This window comes from Salvelinus fontinalis, chromosome 12 (assembly GCF_029448725.1).
Source record: "Salvelinus fontinalis isolate EN_2023a chromosome 12, ASM2944872v1, whole genome shotgun sequence".
Lineage (NCBI taxonomy): Eukaryota > Metazoa > Chordata > Actinopteri > Salmoniformes > Salmonidae > Salvelinus > Salvelinus fontinalis.
In genome coordinates, this window is record NC_074676.1 from 38,676,181 (window position 1) to 38,691,325 (window position 15,145).

The 15,145-nt window shown below is 43.5% G+C and overlaps 1 protein-coding gene across 1 annotated transcript; it reads right to left on the reverse strand.

The window, feature by feature from the left end:
- Positions 1-2: 2 nt before the first annotated feature.
- Positions 3-13,192, reverse strand: LOC129867353 (amyloid-beta A4 precursor protein-binding family A member 3-like). The gene is made up of 11 exons (XM_055940704.1): positions 12,742-13,192; positions 10,831-12,001; positions 10,014-10,044; positions 9,746-9,891; positions 9,120-9,206; positions 6,362-6,550; positions 5,741-5,920; positions 4,918-5,130; positions 2,297-2,416; positions 1,740-1,880; positions 3-1,622 (listed from the first exon to the last, which is right to left on the reverse strand). The coding sequence occupies exons 2-11, from the start codon at positions 11,923-11,925 to the stop codon at positions 1,551-1,553; spliced, it is 2,274 nt and encodes a 757-aa protein (XP_055796679.1). The 5' UTR covers positions 11,926-12,001; positions 12,742-13,192; the 3' UTR covers positions 3-1,550.
- Positions 13,193-15,145: the final 1,953 nt, after the last annotated feature.

A 15,145-nucleotide genomic window follows, 5' to 3' on the forward strand; every position in this document is an offset into this window, starting at 1 on the left:
AATTGCCAGGGATAGATTGAATTTAATAAACATCCAAAACTGCAGTCATTAAAAATATCTCTTTCTAACGCTAAAAGTTACCTTCGATTCTGCAAATACAGAACTCAACATTATGAATTCTTCCAGGCACTGAAATGGGAATAGGGAATGGCATGCAAAATACATCTTTCAGCATTTCAATAGTACACCGTTCAGAGATAGTGTAATAACAATTTAAAACTCATGTAGTCAAATGTTGACGTGCATGTTAGTCAATGACATTGTCTAGCCGTAAAAAAAGAGATGCTCTGCTTTTTTGACATCACACTCCAAAAAGCAAGTTCTGCAGGCTCTAGTTTTGTCTAATCTTGATTATTGTCCAGTAGTGTGCTCCAGTGTGGCAAGGAAAGACCTAGTTAAGCTGCTGCTGGCCCAGAACAGAGCGGCACGTTTTGCTCTTAATCAGAGGGCTGATATAAATAATATGCTCTCTTGGTTAAGAGTTGAGGAGAGACTGACTGCAACACTTCTTTTTATAAGAAACATTAATGTGTTGAAAATCCCCAAATTGTTTGCATAGTCAACTTACACACAGCTCTGACACACACACTTGTCCCACCAGACATGCCACCAGGGGTCTTTTCATAGACCCCAGATCCAGAACAAATTCAAGAAAATGTACAGTATTATATAGAGCCCTTATTGTATGGAACTTCCTTCCATCTCATATTCCTCAAAAAAACAGCAAACTTGGTTTCAAAAGACAGATAAAGCAACACCTCGCAGCACAACTCCTCTCCCCTATTTGACCTAGTTTGTGTGTATACATTGATATGTAGGCTACATGTGCCTTTTTAAAAATGTATTTAGTTCTGTCCTTGAGCTGTTCTTGTCTAATGATGTTCTGTATTATGTTTCATGTTTTGTGTGGACCCCAGGAAAAGTAGCTGCTGCTTTTGCAACAGCTAATGGGGACCCTAATAAAATACCAAAATAGAATGAGGCGGGAAGCACGAAACAACAAGAGATGTCTTCCTTAAGGCTTTTCTCCATTAACTCAAGTTCAACGGAGGCACATCTGCAACTAAAGAGCGGTGGTGGAAGACAATAATTACACGTACTCATGCTGTTCCTGTTAAGATACTTAGTATAGTCGAAAAATAACCTCACTTTCCTATTGCCAATTTTAGTTATCATTTGCTTTAAAACATCTCATAAATATAAACTGAGTTTTACTTAAAAAAATCTAAATGTGCTGCATCATGTAATTCCAACATACATCAAATATTCTGTACAGGTGGAGAACCCCTTTATGTGTATCAATAGCCAGCTGATACAGTACAATTGTATATGGGTAGAAAAAAAATTGTATGAGGCTGCGAGTGAGCATGTGTATAGTTGTAAAATGGCCTGTGTATAGTTGTAAAATGGCCTGTGTATAGTTGTAAAATGGCCTGTGTATAGTTGTAAAATGGCCTGTGTATAGTTGGAAAATGGCTTGCGTATAGTTGGAAAATGGCTTGCGTACAGTTCGTTTGCTTGAGAGCGCAGCAGCACTCTTCTCCGTTCTCTCAGAGAAATACTGGCGTATCTTGTCCCGTTAGAAGGCGATATGTAGAGGCTGGCATTGTCTTCAAGTGAATCTGTTCAGAAAGATGAGCAGTTATGAATGACAAAGCTAATAAAGAGAAGGTAGGCTTCTTGAAATGAAAGTCAGTGTTAAATCTAGTGCTTCTGATTTGAGGTGGAATTCCTCTCACCTCCCCGACTGCGTTAGTCAAAATGTGGATGATCTTCTCGTGAGGAGTGGCTACCACACTCTGCCCGTTGATTTCAATGATGCGGTGTCCAACCCGGATGCCACCTCTCTCCGCAATCCCTCCACGCATCAGACTGCAGATCTGCTCAAGGCAACATGGGTAGGAGAAAGATACAGAATGAAAAGATACGCAAGAGAGTTGAGGTGATTGAAGGCTGTGAAGTGAAGCTATGAAAGTGGGCAATTTACCCTTTTTGCTTTACTACTATGGACTTTCATAAAATGGATGCCGTAAAGGTACTATTCAATCGAAAAATCTGTTTCAGACCACATTGATTTCAGATTAACTTTATTCAAGACCATGTTCGCAGTGAGAAACAAAAAATAACCTCAAATGCATAGTACTCACTGGAGAGGGCCTGAGCCAAATAAATATTGACATAAATAAAACATTAATAACTGAATGTTAGATCCTGTCTGGCAGTTGAATACATATACATCATTCTTATTTTTATAAAAATGTAGAGTAAAATTATACACAAAGTAACTGTCACTTACAATGCCGTCCTCCACACTGAAGCCCAACTGAAATTTTGGGTCCGGTCGCTTGATTATAGCCATGGTGACGGGAGGGCAGTGGACAATACTGAGCTTCACCTCGGCTTGGTTTTTCAAATCCTTTTATAAAAACAACAAAAAAAGGGGAAAATACATCATACAAATACTGGAGAGATTCCTGCAAACATACATTTCTATGTCTCCTTAAAGTATCCATTCACTATCTAATTGCATTCTGTGCTCCGTACATGATGAAAGGCATTCACAGAATGGGTATTGTGTGCATCCGTGCATGTGCGTAGAATACATTCAACAACATTAGGTGAAGAAATCCAACATCCTACCATCAAGTCCAACCTCATGCCGAAATTATACTTTAGAACGCAAACATTTCCACCAATTGATCTCCCACTCAACACGTCACCCGCATCAGTCTATGGCAGGGATCATCAACTAGATTATTTTATAGAGTAGATGGTCAAGGGGCCGGAACATAATTACAAATAACTTGTAGACTGCAAATTGACCTGAAGCCCAAAAATATATAATCTGTCATTTCAAACCTTGATTACATTTGTATACGATCATACACTGAGTATCCAAAACATTAGGAACACCTGCTCTCTCCATGACAGAGCACTCCACGAGGAGCCTGCATGGTAGGCTGACTACCTGTTACGCAAGGGCAGCAAGAAGCCAAGGTAAGTTGCTAGCTAGCATTAAACTTATCTTATAAAAATCTATCTTAACATAATCACTAGTTAACTACACATGGTTGATGTTTATATAAATCGATGCCTTGCATATAATCGAAGCGGTGCCTGTTAATTTCTCATCGAATCACAGCCTACTTCGCCAAACGGGTGATGACTTAGCACAGTCGGTGCACCAAACCTAACCATAAACATCAATGCCTTTCTTTAAAATCAGTACACAAGTATATATTTTTAAACCTGCATATTTAGTTGATAATGCCTGCTAACATGAATTTCTTATAATTAGGGAAATTGTGTCACTTCTCTTGCGTACCGTGAAAGCAGTCAGGGTATATGCAGCAGTTTGGGCCGCCTGGCTCGTTGCGAACTGTGTGAAGTCCATTTATTCCTAACAAAGACCTTAATTAATTTGCCAGAACTGTACATAATTATGACATAACATTGAAGGTTGTACAATGTAACAGCAATATTTAGACTTAGGGATGCCACCCGTTAGATAAAATACGGAACGGTTCCGTATTTCACTGAAAGAATAAACGTTTTGTTTTCGAAATTATAGTTTCCGGATTCAACCATATCAATGACCAAAGGCTCGTATTTCTGTGTGTTATTATGTTAAAATTAAGTCTATGATTTGATATTTGATAGAGCAGTCTGACTGAGCGATGGTAGGCAGCAGCAGGCTCGTAAGCATTCATTCAAACAGCACTTTCGTGCGTTTGCCAGCAGCTCTTCGCTGTGCTTCAAGCATTGAGCTGTTTATGACTTCAAGCCTATCAACTCCCGAGATTAGGCTGGTGTAACCGATGTGAAATGACTAGCTAGTTAGCGGGGTGTGCGCTAATAGCGTTTCAATCGGTGACATCACTCGCTCTGAGACTTGGAGTAGTTGTTCCCCTTGCTCTGCAAGGGCCGCGGCTTTTGTGGAGCGATGGGTAACGATGCTTCGAGGGTGGCTGTTGTCAATGTGTTCCTGGTTCGAGCCCAGGTAGGGGCCAGGAGAGGGACGGAAGCTATACTGTTACACTGGCAATACTAAAGTGCCTATAAGAACATCCAATAATCAAAGGTATATGTAATACAAATGGTATAATAGAGAGAAATAGTCCTGTAATTCCTATAATAACTACAACCTAAAACTTCTTACCTGGGAATATTGAAGACTCATGTTAAAAGGAACCACCAGCTTTCATATGTTCTCATGTTCTGAGCAAGGAACTTAAACGTTAGCTTTCTTACATGGCACATATTGCACTTTTACTTCTCACTCCAATACTTTGTTTTTGCATTATTTAAACCAAATTGACCATGTTTAATTATTTATTTGAGGCTAAATTAATTTTATTGATGTATTATATTAAGGTAAAAGAAAAGTGTTCATTCAGTATTGTTGTATTTGTCATTATTACAAATAAATAAATAAAATTGTTGGCCTATTAATCGGTATCAGCTTTTTTTGGTCCTCCAATAATCGGTGTCGGCGTTGAAAACCATAATCGGTCGACCTCTAATTGAGACATGAGTTGTGTATGTGCCATTCAGAGAGGGTGAATGGGAAAGACAAAATATTTAAGTGTCTTTGAACGAGGTATGGTAGTAGGTGCCAGGCGCATTAGTTTGTGTCAAGAACTGCAACGCTGCTGGGTTTTTCAAGCTCAACAGTTTGCCGTGTGTATCAAGAATGTTCAACCTCCCAAAGGACATGCAGCCAACTTCACACAAATGTGAGAAGCATTGGAGTCAACATGGGCCAAATAAAAATAACCCGCAGGCCGCCAGTTTGGGAACCCTGCTGTATGACTTCAGCAATACAGTACCATCTAGTGTGCATTCTAGGAACTACATGATAACAGTCACAGGAAATAATGAAACACAAAGGCACAACACAACACAACCCCCTCTTACCCGTATGATACTCTGGCAGGTGGTTATAGGGAGGCCCACTAGGCTGGTGCTATTGACAGACATGATGCGGTCTCCAATGCTGAGGGCCCCGCAGCGCTCTGCAGGGCCACCGTGGAGCAGGTTGGCCACCACCACCGTGGGCAGGATGGACCCCCAGCCCGACTCCACCACCGCCACCCCCACTATCTCCCCGGGAGCCTTGGAGATGGACACCTGGACAGACAGCAGGGAGGTGGTTTAAGAGAAAGATGGAATTTCATCTGGGTGGTGTTCAGTAGGGAAACACCTTTCAAGATGTAAAACAGTAGATAAGTTCAGGGAGTACCTAACCCAGTTTAAACATGTTTTTGTATTTACTGAACACAACTTTGATGTACATTTCACTAAAATCATGAAATGTATGGATCTGTTTCATTAGTGTCTTGAGGAAAAGAGTGAGTGGTTGTTGCATAGTGTAAAACCACAAATACCTCTGGTTTATTAAGGACAATATTATCTCCATGAACAACCAAATGTTGTTCATGTCATCTAAGCAAGTACTTCCCAAAGCTCTCATCAGGGACCACCAGAAGTTTCACACATTTGTTGTTTCCCTGAATTGGCAAACCTGATTTGATTAGTTAAGGGCTTCGTGATAGTTGACTAATTGAATTAGGAGTGCCAGTTAAGTGCTACAACCAATATGTGAAACGTCTGGTGGTCCCCAAGGAGAGGGTTGAGAATCCCTGCAGGGTAGGAGGAATACCGCATTTGTAGACCTACATTTAAAAGGACACCCCGGCTGGTCCTAACAACAAGGTGCTGAAATTGAGTGTTACTGTACCTCTCTGATGTTATCTGAATCAGAGAAGTGCACCAGGTCTCCGTTGTAGAGCTCCTGTGTGCCCAAGTAGTCACTGTACTCGCTGGGCTTTAGCTCGCTGGCCTTAATGCCGTTGGCGTGGAGGAACTGCTGGTAGGCCACACCGAAGGCCTGGCCAATCGCCTGAGCGATCACCTGGGCCTACATGCAGGAAAGTGACAGTGAGTCAGTGGGCGTGTTCAGACATGTTCCAGACTGGCAGCCAACAGTGTGGTAATCCTTTACATACCTGTTCCTTCTCACAGAGTATTTCAAGTAGCCAAAATAGGCTGTGGCTAACGTATTATTAAACCAAACCTTAACCTATAATAATGTAATGAACTGCTAATTAGTGTTTCCTCCTGTTAATCGACTCCTGGCATGGAAAAATAACCTGTGTGCCAGGCTGTTTCTTTCTGTATTCAACAAAGCTGGTTTACCTAGTTGCTTAGGCAAGACAACGACAAGTTGGCTCAAGTACTGTAAAAAAAGACTGGCACCGGAAATATATTTTTTTTTAAACAGCTCAACCTAATTATTTTCAACAAAAAAACAAAACATATTGGACATAAAAGTTGTACGGTTTCCACTTGGCTGACTCACATCATCGGAGTTAAACACATGGCAAATCATGCAGCACTTTTTCTGTGGCCCGGGGGAGTTGGCCCCAGTGGGGTTCCCCTCTTGGCTTTTATGGCCCACGGCCGGCTTCCTGCGGGCCATCAGGACCACGATGGTGCCGATGTCTGCGATGTAGGAGATCATCTGGAGAGGGTGGTCCATCATGGCCTCCTATAGGAGAAACAGGAGTGATGAATGTATAGAAACTGTTTACTAACACTTTATTTGGTCTTTTTTTTTTTATATGTACCCTTATTTAACTAGGCAAGTCGGTTAAGAACAAATTCTTATTTACAATGACAGCCTACCAAAAGGCCTCCTGCGGGGAAGAGGGCTGGGAATAAAAATTAATAAAAAAATATAGAACAACCCACACACATCACGACAAGAGACAACACAACACTACATAAAGAGAGAGACCTAAGACAACAACATAACATGGAGGCAACTCAACATGGTAGCAGGACAAAACAAGGGTACAAACATTATTGGGCACAGACAACAGCACAAAGGGCAAGAAGGTAGAGACAACACATCACGCAAAGAAGCCACAACTGTCAGTAAGAGTGTCCATGATTGAGTCTTTGAATGAAGAGATTGAGATAACTGTCCAGTTTGAGTGTTTGTTGCAGCTCGTTGCAGTCGCTAGCTGAAGCAAACCGAAAAGACGCGCAACCCAGGGATGTGTGTGCTTTGGGAACCTTTAACAGAACGTGACTGGCAGAATGGGTGTTGTATGTGGAGGATGAGGGCTGCAGTAAATATCTCAGATAGGGAGGAGTGAGGCCTAAGAGGGTTTTAGAAATAAGCATCAACCAGTGGATCTTGCGATGGGTATACAAAGATAACCTGTTTACAAAAGGAGTATAGAGTGCAGTGACGTATCCTATAAGGAGCATTGGTGGCAAATCTGATGGCCGAATGGTAAAGAACATCAAGCTGCTCGAGAGCACCCTTACCTGCCGATCTATAAATTATGTTTCCGTAATCTAGCATGGGTAGGATGGTCATCTGAATCAGGGTTAGTTTGGCAGCTGGGGTGAAAGAGGAGCGATTACAATAGAGGAAACCAAGTCTAGATTTAACTTTAGCCTGCAGCTTTGATATGTGCTGAGAGAAGGACAGTGTAGTGTCTAGCCATACTCCCAAGTACTTTTATGAGGGGACTACCTCAAGCTCTAAACCCTCAGAAGAAGTAATCACATCTTACCAAACCACATGACCTTTGTTTTGGAGGTGTTCAGAACAAGGTTAAGGGCAGAGAAAGAATGTTGGACACTAAGAAAGCTGTGTTGTAGAGCATTTAACACAAAATCCGGGGAGGGGCCAGTTTAGTATAAGACTATAATCTGCATATAAATGGATGAGAGCGCTTCCTACTGCCTGAGCTGTGTTGATGTAAATTGAGAAGAGAGTGGGGCCTAGGATCGAGCCTTGGGGTACACCATTGGTGACAGGCAGTGGCTGAGACAGATGTTCGGACTTTATAAACTGCACTCTGAGGTAGTTAGCAAACCTGACCAAAGACCCCTCAAACACCAATACTCCTTAGCCAGCCTACAAAAATGGAATGGTCTACCGTATCAAAAGCTTTGGCCAAGTCAATACATATAGCAGTACAACATTGCTTAGAATCAAGGGCAATGGTAAAATCATTGAGGACCTTTAAGGTTGCAGTGACACATCCATAACCTGAGCGGAAATCAGATTGCATACCAGAGAATACTATAGACATCAAGAAAGCCAGAATTGATTATTGACAAGTTTTTCTAACACTTTTGATAAACAGGGCAAAATAGAAATAGGCCTATAACATTTAGGCTAAGCATGATCTCCCCCTTTAAATAAAGGACGAACCTTGGCTGCCTTCCAAGCAATGGGAACCTCCCTAGAGAGAAGATACAGGTTAAAAAGGTCAGAGATGGGCTTAGCGAAGATAGGGGCAGCAACCTTAAAAAAGAAAGGTCTAAACCATCTGACCCAGTTTAAGGAGCTCCTTCAGCACCTTGGACTCAGTGACTGCCTGCAAGGAGAAACTTCGTAGCAGGGCAAGGGGAAAAAAGGGAGAAGCATCGGGGATAGTCGCATTAGAAGGGGTGGGAGATGAGGAAATGTTGGACGGGCAAGGAGGCATTGCTGAGTCAAATAGGAATCCTGACTTAATGAAGTGGTGATTAAAGAGCTCAACCATGTGCTCCTTGTCAGTAACAACCACATCAACATTAAGGGACATGGGCAGCTGTGAGGAGGAGGGTTTATCCTCCAGGTCTATAACCGTTTTCCAGAACTTCTTGGTGTTAGACCCACAGAGAGAGAACTGCTCCTTAAAGTAACTAACTTTGGCATCCCGGATAGCCTGAGTGCACTTATTTCTCATTTGCCTGAACGAGAGCCAGTCAGCGTGTGCCGAGTCTTTTGCCAAAAGCAATTCTTGAGTTGGAGTAACTCTGCAAGATCACGGTCAACCCAGGGGCTGAACCTTTAGGAGTAAGTTTACCACTAATGAAAAAAATCTATGATAGATCCATTCCCACTGGGTCTAATAACAAAGACGGCCAGGCTAGTTAAACAGCAACCGCTATATATCTAGGACCAGCCAGCCATTCAGAAGGGAAAAAGCTGAAAAACTGTCACAAAATTCGCTTGACTATTCAACTGTACAGGCTGAGTACGACTCAAAATAGAGACACTGCTATTCAAGAAATGACCTTAACTACTTTGTCATCCATTCAAACCAAACCTGTGTGTCTGCGCTGAGGACTTTGATGCGCTGAGTGGAGATGAAGAGATCCACCTCAGTCATAGGCTGAGACTCTCCCTCTGGGGCCTGGAGAAAGACAAGAGCAGATGTTTTGATGACACAATCTAAAGCAGATCACCGCATTTTAGCAGAATGGTGTGTCTGACCCATTCTGGCACCTCTGGCCTCTTGGCTCTCCCACTTTCCACTTATCCCAGTCAAAGCTGTACTCTATCCTGGCACCCCAATGGTGGAACAAGCTTCCCCCTAACGTCAGGACAGCACAGTCCCTGCAATCCTCCGACCATGTCTAAAAACCTACCTCTTCAAAAAGTAGAAGAGGGAAAAAAAACCTGCCATTGAACTCGCGCCAGCCTTTTCTTACTAGCACTGACTTTGCTGATAGTAAAACTTTTCCTCAATAAAGCATCTATGACTGACTGTAGCACCATCCCACAGCGGGGAAAAACAAGGTTCTGCCGCAGCGCACTCTAAACCCCAGCGGTCCCAATCGACTGAGATATGTGGTTGTCTTACCTTGCTACCTTAAGATAAATGCACCAAATTGTAAGTTGCTTGGGATAAGAGCATCTGCTAAATGACTAAAATGCCAAAAGTAAACTTACTTTGATCCTGTCCACAGCCTCTTGGGCCTGTTTCATTCGGGCGTTGGTGGAAGGGTTCTTGTCAGACTTGAGCTGGGTGGAGCCCAGGTACTTGGCCCCAAATATAACCCCATCCAGGAGGTCATCTGGGTCACAGGGGCCAGGCACTGACAAAAAACAAAGTGACTTATCAGAAATGTATTACTATTGTTATTAATACTATTATTATTAATATTGAGATTCCAATAAAAGAAGCACAGAAGTTTTACATAGCCTATGTTTAGCTTACCATCTTTATAGGCTGGGTGGTCCTCTGTGCCCTGTAAGTGAAGAGGTCAATGATAATTGAACAAAGTAAAAGACACAGCTCATTTGAACCAATCAATCATCAGCAAAATAATTGATACTTTACCAAACAAAAAATATTATGAAGTGTTGGTCCCATGTTTCATGAGCAAAAAAAATATCACAGAAATGTTCCATACACACAATAAATGTATTTTTGAAATGTTGTGCACAAATTGGTTTTTCATCCCTGTTAGTGAGCATTTCTTCTTTGCCAAGATAATCCCTCCACCTGACAGGTGTGGAATATCAAGAAACTGATTAAAAAGCATGATCATTACACAGGTGCACCTTGTAGTGGAGACAATAAAAGGCCACTCTAAAATGTGCAGTTTAGTCACACAACAATATCACAGATGTCTCAAGTTGAGGATGCGTGCAATTGGCATGATGACTGCAGGAATGTCCACCAGAGCTGTTGCCAGAGAATTTAATGTTCATTTATCTACCATAAGCCGCCGCCAACGTTGTCTAAGAGAATTTGGCAGTACGTCTAACCGGCCTCACAGCCGCAGACACGTGTAACCACGCCAGCCCAGGACCTCGGCTTCTTCAAGTGGGAGGGCCTATGCCCCCAAGGGCCTATGCCCTCCCAGGCCCACCCATGGCTGTGCCCCTGCCCAGTCATGTGAAATCCATAGATTAGGGCCTAATTAATTTTTAAATAGTTGAAATTGTTGCATGTTGTGTTTATATTTTTGTTCAGTATAATAACACCACCATTAATCATTAATAACCATCTTTCAGCATGTCAAACCTACCCGCTCACTGTTCTCTGCATCGTTGACCTCCTCTGGAGCCTCCTCCCCTAACTTCCTCCACACCGGCTCTGGGACCTCATCCTCGGGGTTAGAGTCCACGGAGTCATCTCTGTGGCGTAGCCGCCCGCTGTTCCCAAAGTGGTCCCAGAACCTCTCCCCATCCTCCTGGTTGTAGGAGACAGACACCACCGCATCCATCTCCTCTCTCCGGGCCATGTAAGGAGGAACCTGGGTATCAGAGGGACTGGGCTGGGGAACCCCTATCTCTGTACACCCCAGCAGCCCTAATAGGTCTCTCTGTTGACTCTCAGAGAACAGCAGCCCCGAGGCCTGGTTCAGGTTCTGCTCTGGTAGGAAAGGGCTGACGTCAGTCAACAGAGATGGGCCTGGAGGGTCAAAGTCCGAGGACTCAGAGAACGCTGATGGTGTAGGGTCAGCGGTTGAGTCCCTGGGGAGAGGGCTTTCTCTGATGACTTGGAGTCGGTTCAACAGGTGGTGGATCCGAGTGTGGTCTTCGTCACCTGGTCTCCAGACCTCAACCTTCTTCTCTTCCTCCACCACTCTTTCCTTTTCGCAAGGATCCAGGACCCGTTCAGTTGGGGTTCTATCCTCAGGAGCAAAGATGATTAGCTCCTCTTGGCTAACTACCACAGGTAAAGCTACAGTGTCACTGGTGTCCAAGAGAGGTAGGGACTCACCTACTCCATCCGCGGCAGATAGGGACTCACCTAGTACATCCTCTGGACTGTCCACAGGGACCGAGGAGGGAGGAAAGCTGGGGTCATCCATCTCTTCCACTGACCCTGCTTCACTAGAGTCGTCTGACCTCCAGTCCAGAGGAGGGGGCTCTATCAGGTTAAAGGAGACCAGATCCTCTGATTCAGGGTGGCAAACCTTGGTGGCAGCTTTAGGTGACTGGCTTTGACTGTATGGATCACCTACAGCAGGTCCACCACAAGCAGTGTTCTCCTGTTGAGGTGAGGAAACTGTTTGTTCCACCTTGTTTCCAGCAGGGCAATTATCAGCCTCCATTTTCTGGATAGGAGCACGGGTCATTGGCAACACATCAACAAGTTGACATGATAGACTCCACATACAAGCACCTTTCAATGTCTTGTGGGGTGTTTCGGAAAAGGTTGAGCCATTTAAAAGGGGTTACTATACTGTTTCACTGTGAAAGTAGACCATTTTAAAACATACATTAAAATATATTACTTGATAATAATTTATATTTACACCATCAAATTGCGTATAGTCTAACACTATCCAACAGTAATCAAAATTGTAAATGCTTTTCACTTCCCCCATTTCTTGTGCAGGGGATACTGAAAGCACCCTCTTTTTTCTGTCTTCATTGGCCTATGTCCAAGAAAGCAGTGCTGCTATTGCTTCAGGCTCAAAGTACATGTTATGGTCATGTGACATCAAGTCCCCTTTGTTTAACTAGCCTGACAATATGGTATGTTTGTATTCGTATTAAGCTACTGTCGTCATTGTAACATTTTCTCCATATGTAACAAAATAGCTGTAACCAATATAAAGCAATTATCAAAGCTAACATATAAGTAATTATGATGTGAGCTACTTAACAATTACAAATACAAGACACCAGTCTTCCGAATAATGACACTGAAAACATCTCTTTATGCTGCACTGCTGCTAGCTAGAGAAATTGCAGTATTTCATTGTCGTAGCCTGGCTGGATCACTAGAGCTAATTTGCTAACGTTAGCCAGCTAGCTTCGTTTAGCTTAGCTAACGCGTTAGCAAGTATGTCTAGCTACTCAGCTAACTTTCAGCCTATTTACAGCCAATAAGCTTTAGTAATCTTCCTGCTGGTTTGCGAACAAGTTAGGGACGTTTAGGGCGATATTGGCAGTAACACCCTAACTGACATGATCCAGATGCTCACCCTGTTAAATTCTGGATCCGATGAATGCTTGAACTTTACTGCCACGGATGAAGTTGACGTGGCTGGGAACTCTTTTGCACCGAAACAAGTCAGCAATATAGCTGTGTCTTCGTAGTAATAGCTACAACTGTAACAGCACTGTGCTGAGTCAATTAGCAGTACGCCCGTCTCGTGTATGACACATAAAATTCTGCTGTTGTATGCATCTCTGCTACAGAGTTTCATAAATTGTTTCGGTGGTCTTCTCTCTGCTGCTACAATGTTGATGTAGTGCGCATGCGTACGACTGATTCAAGTCATGCTCAATCTATTGTCAAACTGAACTTCATACAGTGCCTTAGGAAAGTATTCAGACCCCTTGAGTTATCCACATTTTGTTACGTTACTTATTCTAAAATGGAATAAACATTTTTAAATGATCTACACACAATATTGACAAAACATAAACAGGCTTTTAGAAAATGTTGCTAATTTATAAAAAATAAAAATAAAAATTACATAAGCATTCAGACCCTTTGCTACGAGACTCGAAATTGAGCTCCGGTGTATCTTGTTTCCATTGATTATTCTTGAGATGTTTCAACAACTTGATTGGAGTCCACCTATGGTAAATTCAACTGATTGGACATGATTTGGAAAGGCATACACATGTCTATATAAGGTCACACAGTTGACAGTGCATGTCAGAGCAAAAACCACACCACGAGGTCGAAGGAATTGTCCGTAGATCTCTGAGACACAGATCTGGGGAAGGGTACCAAAAAATGTCTGCAGCATTGAAGGTCCCCTAGAACACAGTGGCCTCCATCATTCTTAAATGGAAGAAGTTTGGAACCACCAAGACTCTTCCTAGAGCTGGCCACCCGGCCAAACTGAGAAATCAGGGGAGAAGGGCCTTGGTCAGGGAGGTGACCAAGAACCCGATGGTCACTGACAGAGCTCTAGAGTTCCTCTGTGGAGATGGGAGAACCTTCCAGAAGGAGAACCATCTCTGCAGCACTCCACCAATCAGGTCTTTATGGTAGTGGCCAGATGGAAGCCACTGCCCGCTTTGAGTTTGCCAAAAGGTACCTTAAAGCCTCTACGACCATAAGAAACACGATTCTCTGGTCTGATGAAACCAAGATTGAACTCTTTGGCCTGAATGCCAAGCGTCACATCTGGAGGAAACCTGGCAACATCCCTACGGTGAAGCATTGTGGTGGCGGCAGCATCATGCTGTGGGCATGTTTTTCAAATCAAATTTTATAGGCCACATGCGCTTGATTAGCAGACGTTATTGTGGGTGTAGCAAAATGCTTGTGCTTCTAGCTCCAACAGTGCAGTAATATCTAACAAATTACACAACATATACCCGATACCCACAAATCTAAGTAGGAATGAATTAAGACTATATACACTGCTCAAAAAAATAAAGGGAACACTTAAACAACACAATGTAACTCCAAGTCAATCACACTTCTGTGAAATCAAACTGTCCACTTAGGAAGCAACACTGATTGACAATAAATTTCACATGCTGTTGTGCAAATGGAATAGACAAAAGGTGGAAATGATAGGCAATTAGCAAGACACCCCCAAAAAAGGAGTGATTCTGCAGGTGGTGATCACAGACCACTTCTCAGTTCCTATGCTTCCTGGCTGATGTTTTGGTCACTTTTGAATGCTGGCGGTGCTCTCACTCTAGTGGTAGCATGAGACGGAGCCTACAACCCACACAAGTGGCTCAGGTAGTGCAGTTCATCCAGGATGGCACATCAATGCGAGCTGTGGCAAAAAGGTTTGCTGTGTCTGTCAGCGTAGTGTCCAGAGCATGGAGGCGCTACCAGGAGACAGGCCAGTACATCAGGAGACGTGGAGGAGGCCGTAGGAGGGCAACAACCCAGCAGCAGGACCGCTACCTCCGCCTTTGTGCAAGGAGGTGCACTGCCAGCGCCCTGCAAAATGACCTCCAGCAGGCCACAAATGTGCATGTGTCTGCTCAAACGGTCAGAAACAGACTCCATGAGGGTGGTATGAGAGCCCGACGTCCACAGGTGGGGGTTGTGCTTACAGCCCAACACCGTGCAGGACGTTTGGCATTTGCCAGAGAACACCAAGATTGGCAAATTCGCTACTGGCGCCCTGTGCTCTTCACAGATAAAAGCAGGTTCACACTGAGCACATGAGACAGACGTGACAGAGTCTGGAGACGCCGTGGAGAACGTTCTGCTGCCTGCAACATCCTCCAGCATGACCGGTTTGGCGATGGGTCAGTCATGGTGTGGGGTGGCATTTCTTTGTGGGGCCGCACAGCCCTCCATGTGCTCGCTAGAGGTAGCCTGACTGCAATTAGGTACCGAGATGAGATCCTCAGACCCCTTGTGAGACCATATGCTGACACATGCACATTTGTGGCCTGCTG

Excerpts from the sequence above, each read along its gene's own strand:
- LOC129867353 (XM_055940704.1), bottom strand. The coding sequence starts at position 11,925 with ATGTGGAGTCTATCATGTCAACTTGTTGATGTGTTGCCAATGACCCGT. Across the intron at positions 10,045-10,830 it reads ATGCAGAGAACAGTGAGCGG|GGCACAGAGGACCACCCAGC; the intron begins GTAGGTTTGACA and ends CTTCACTTACAG. Across the intron at positions 5,921-6,361 it reads ATGTGTTTAACTCCGATGAT|GCCCAGGTGATCGCTCAGGC; the intron begins GTGAGTCAGCCA and ends TCCTGCATGTAG.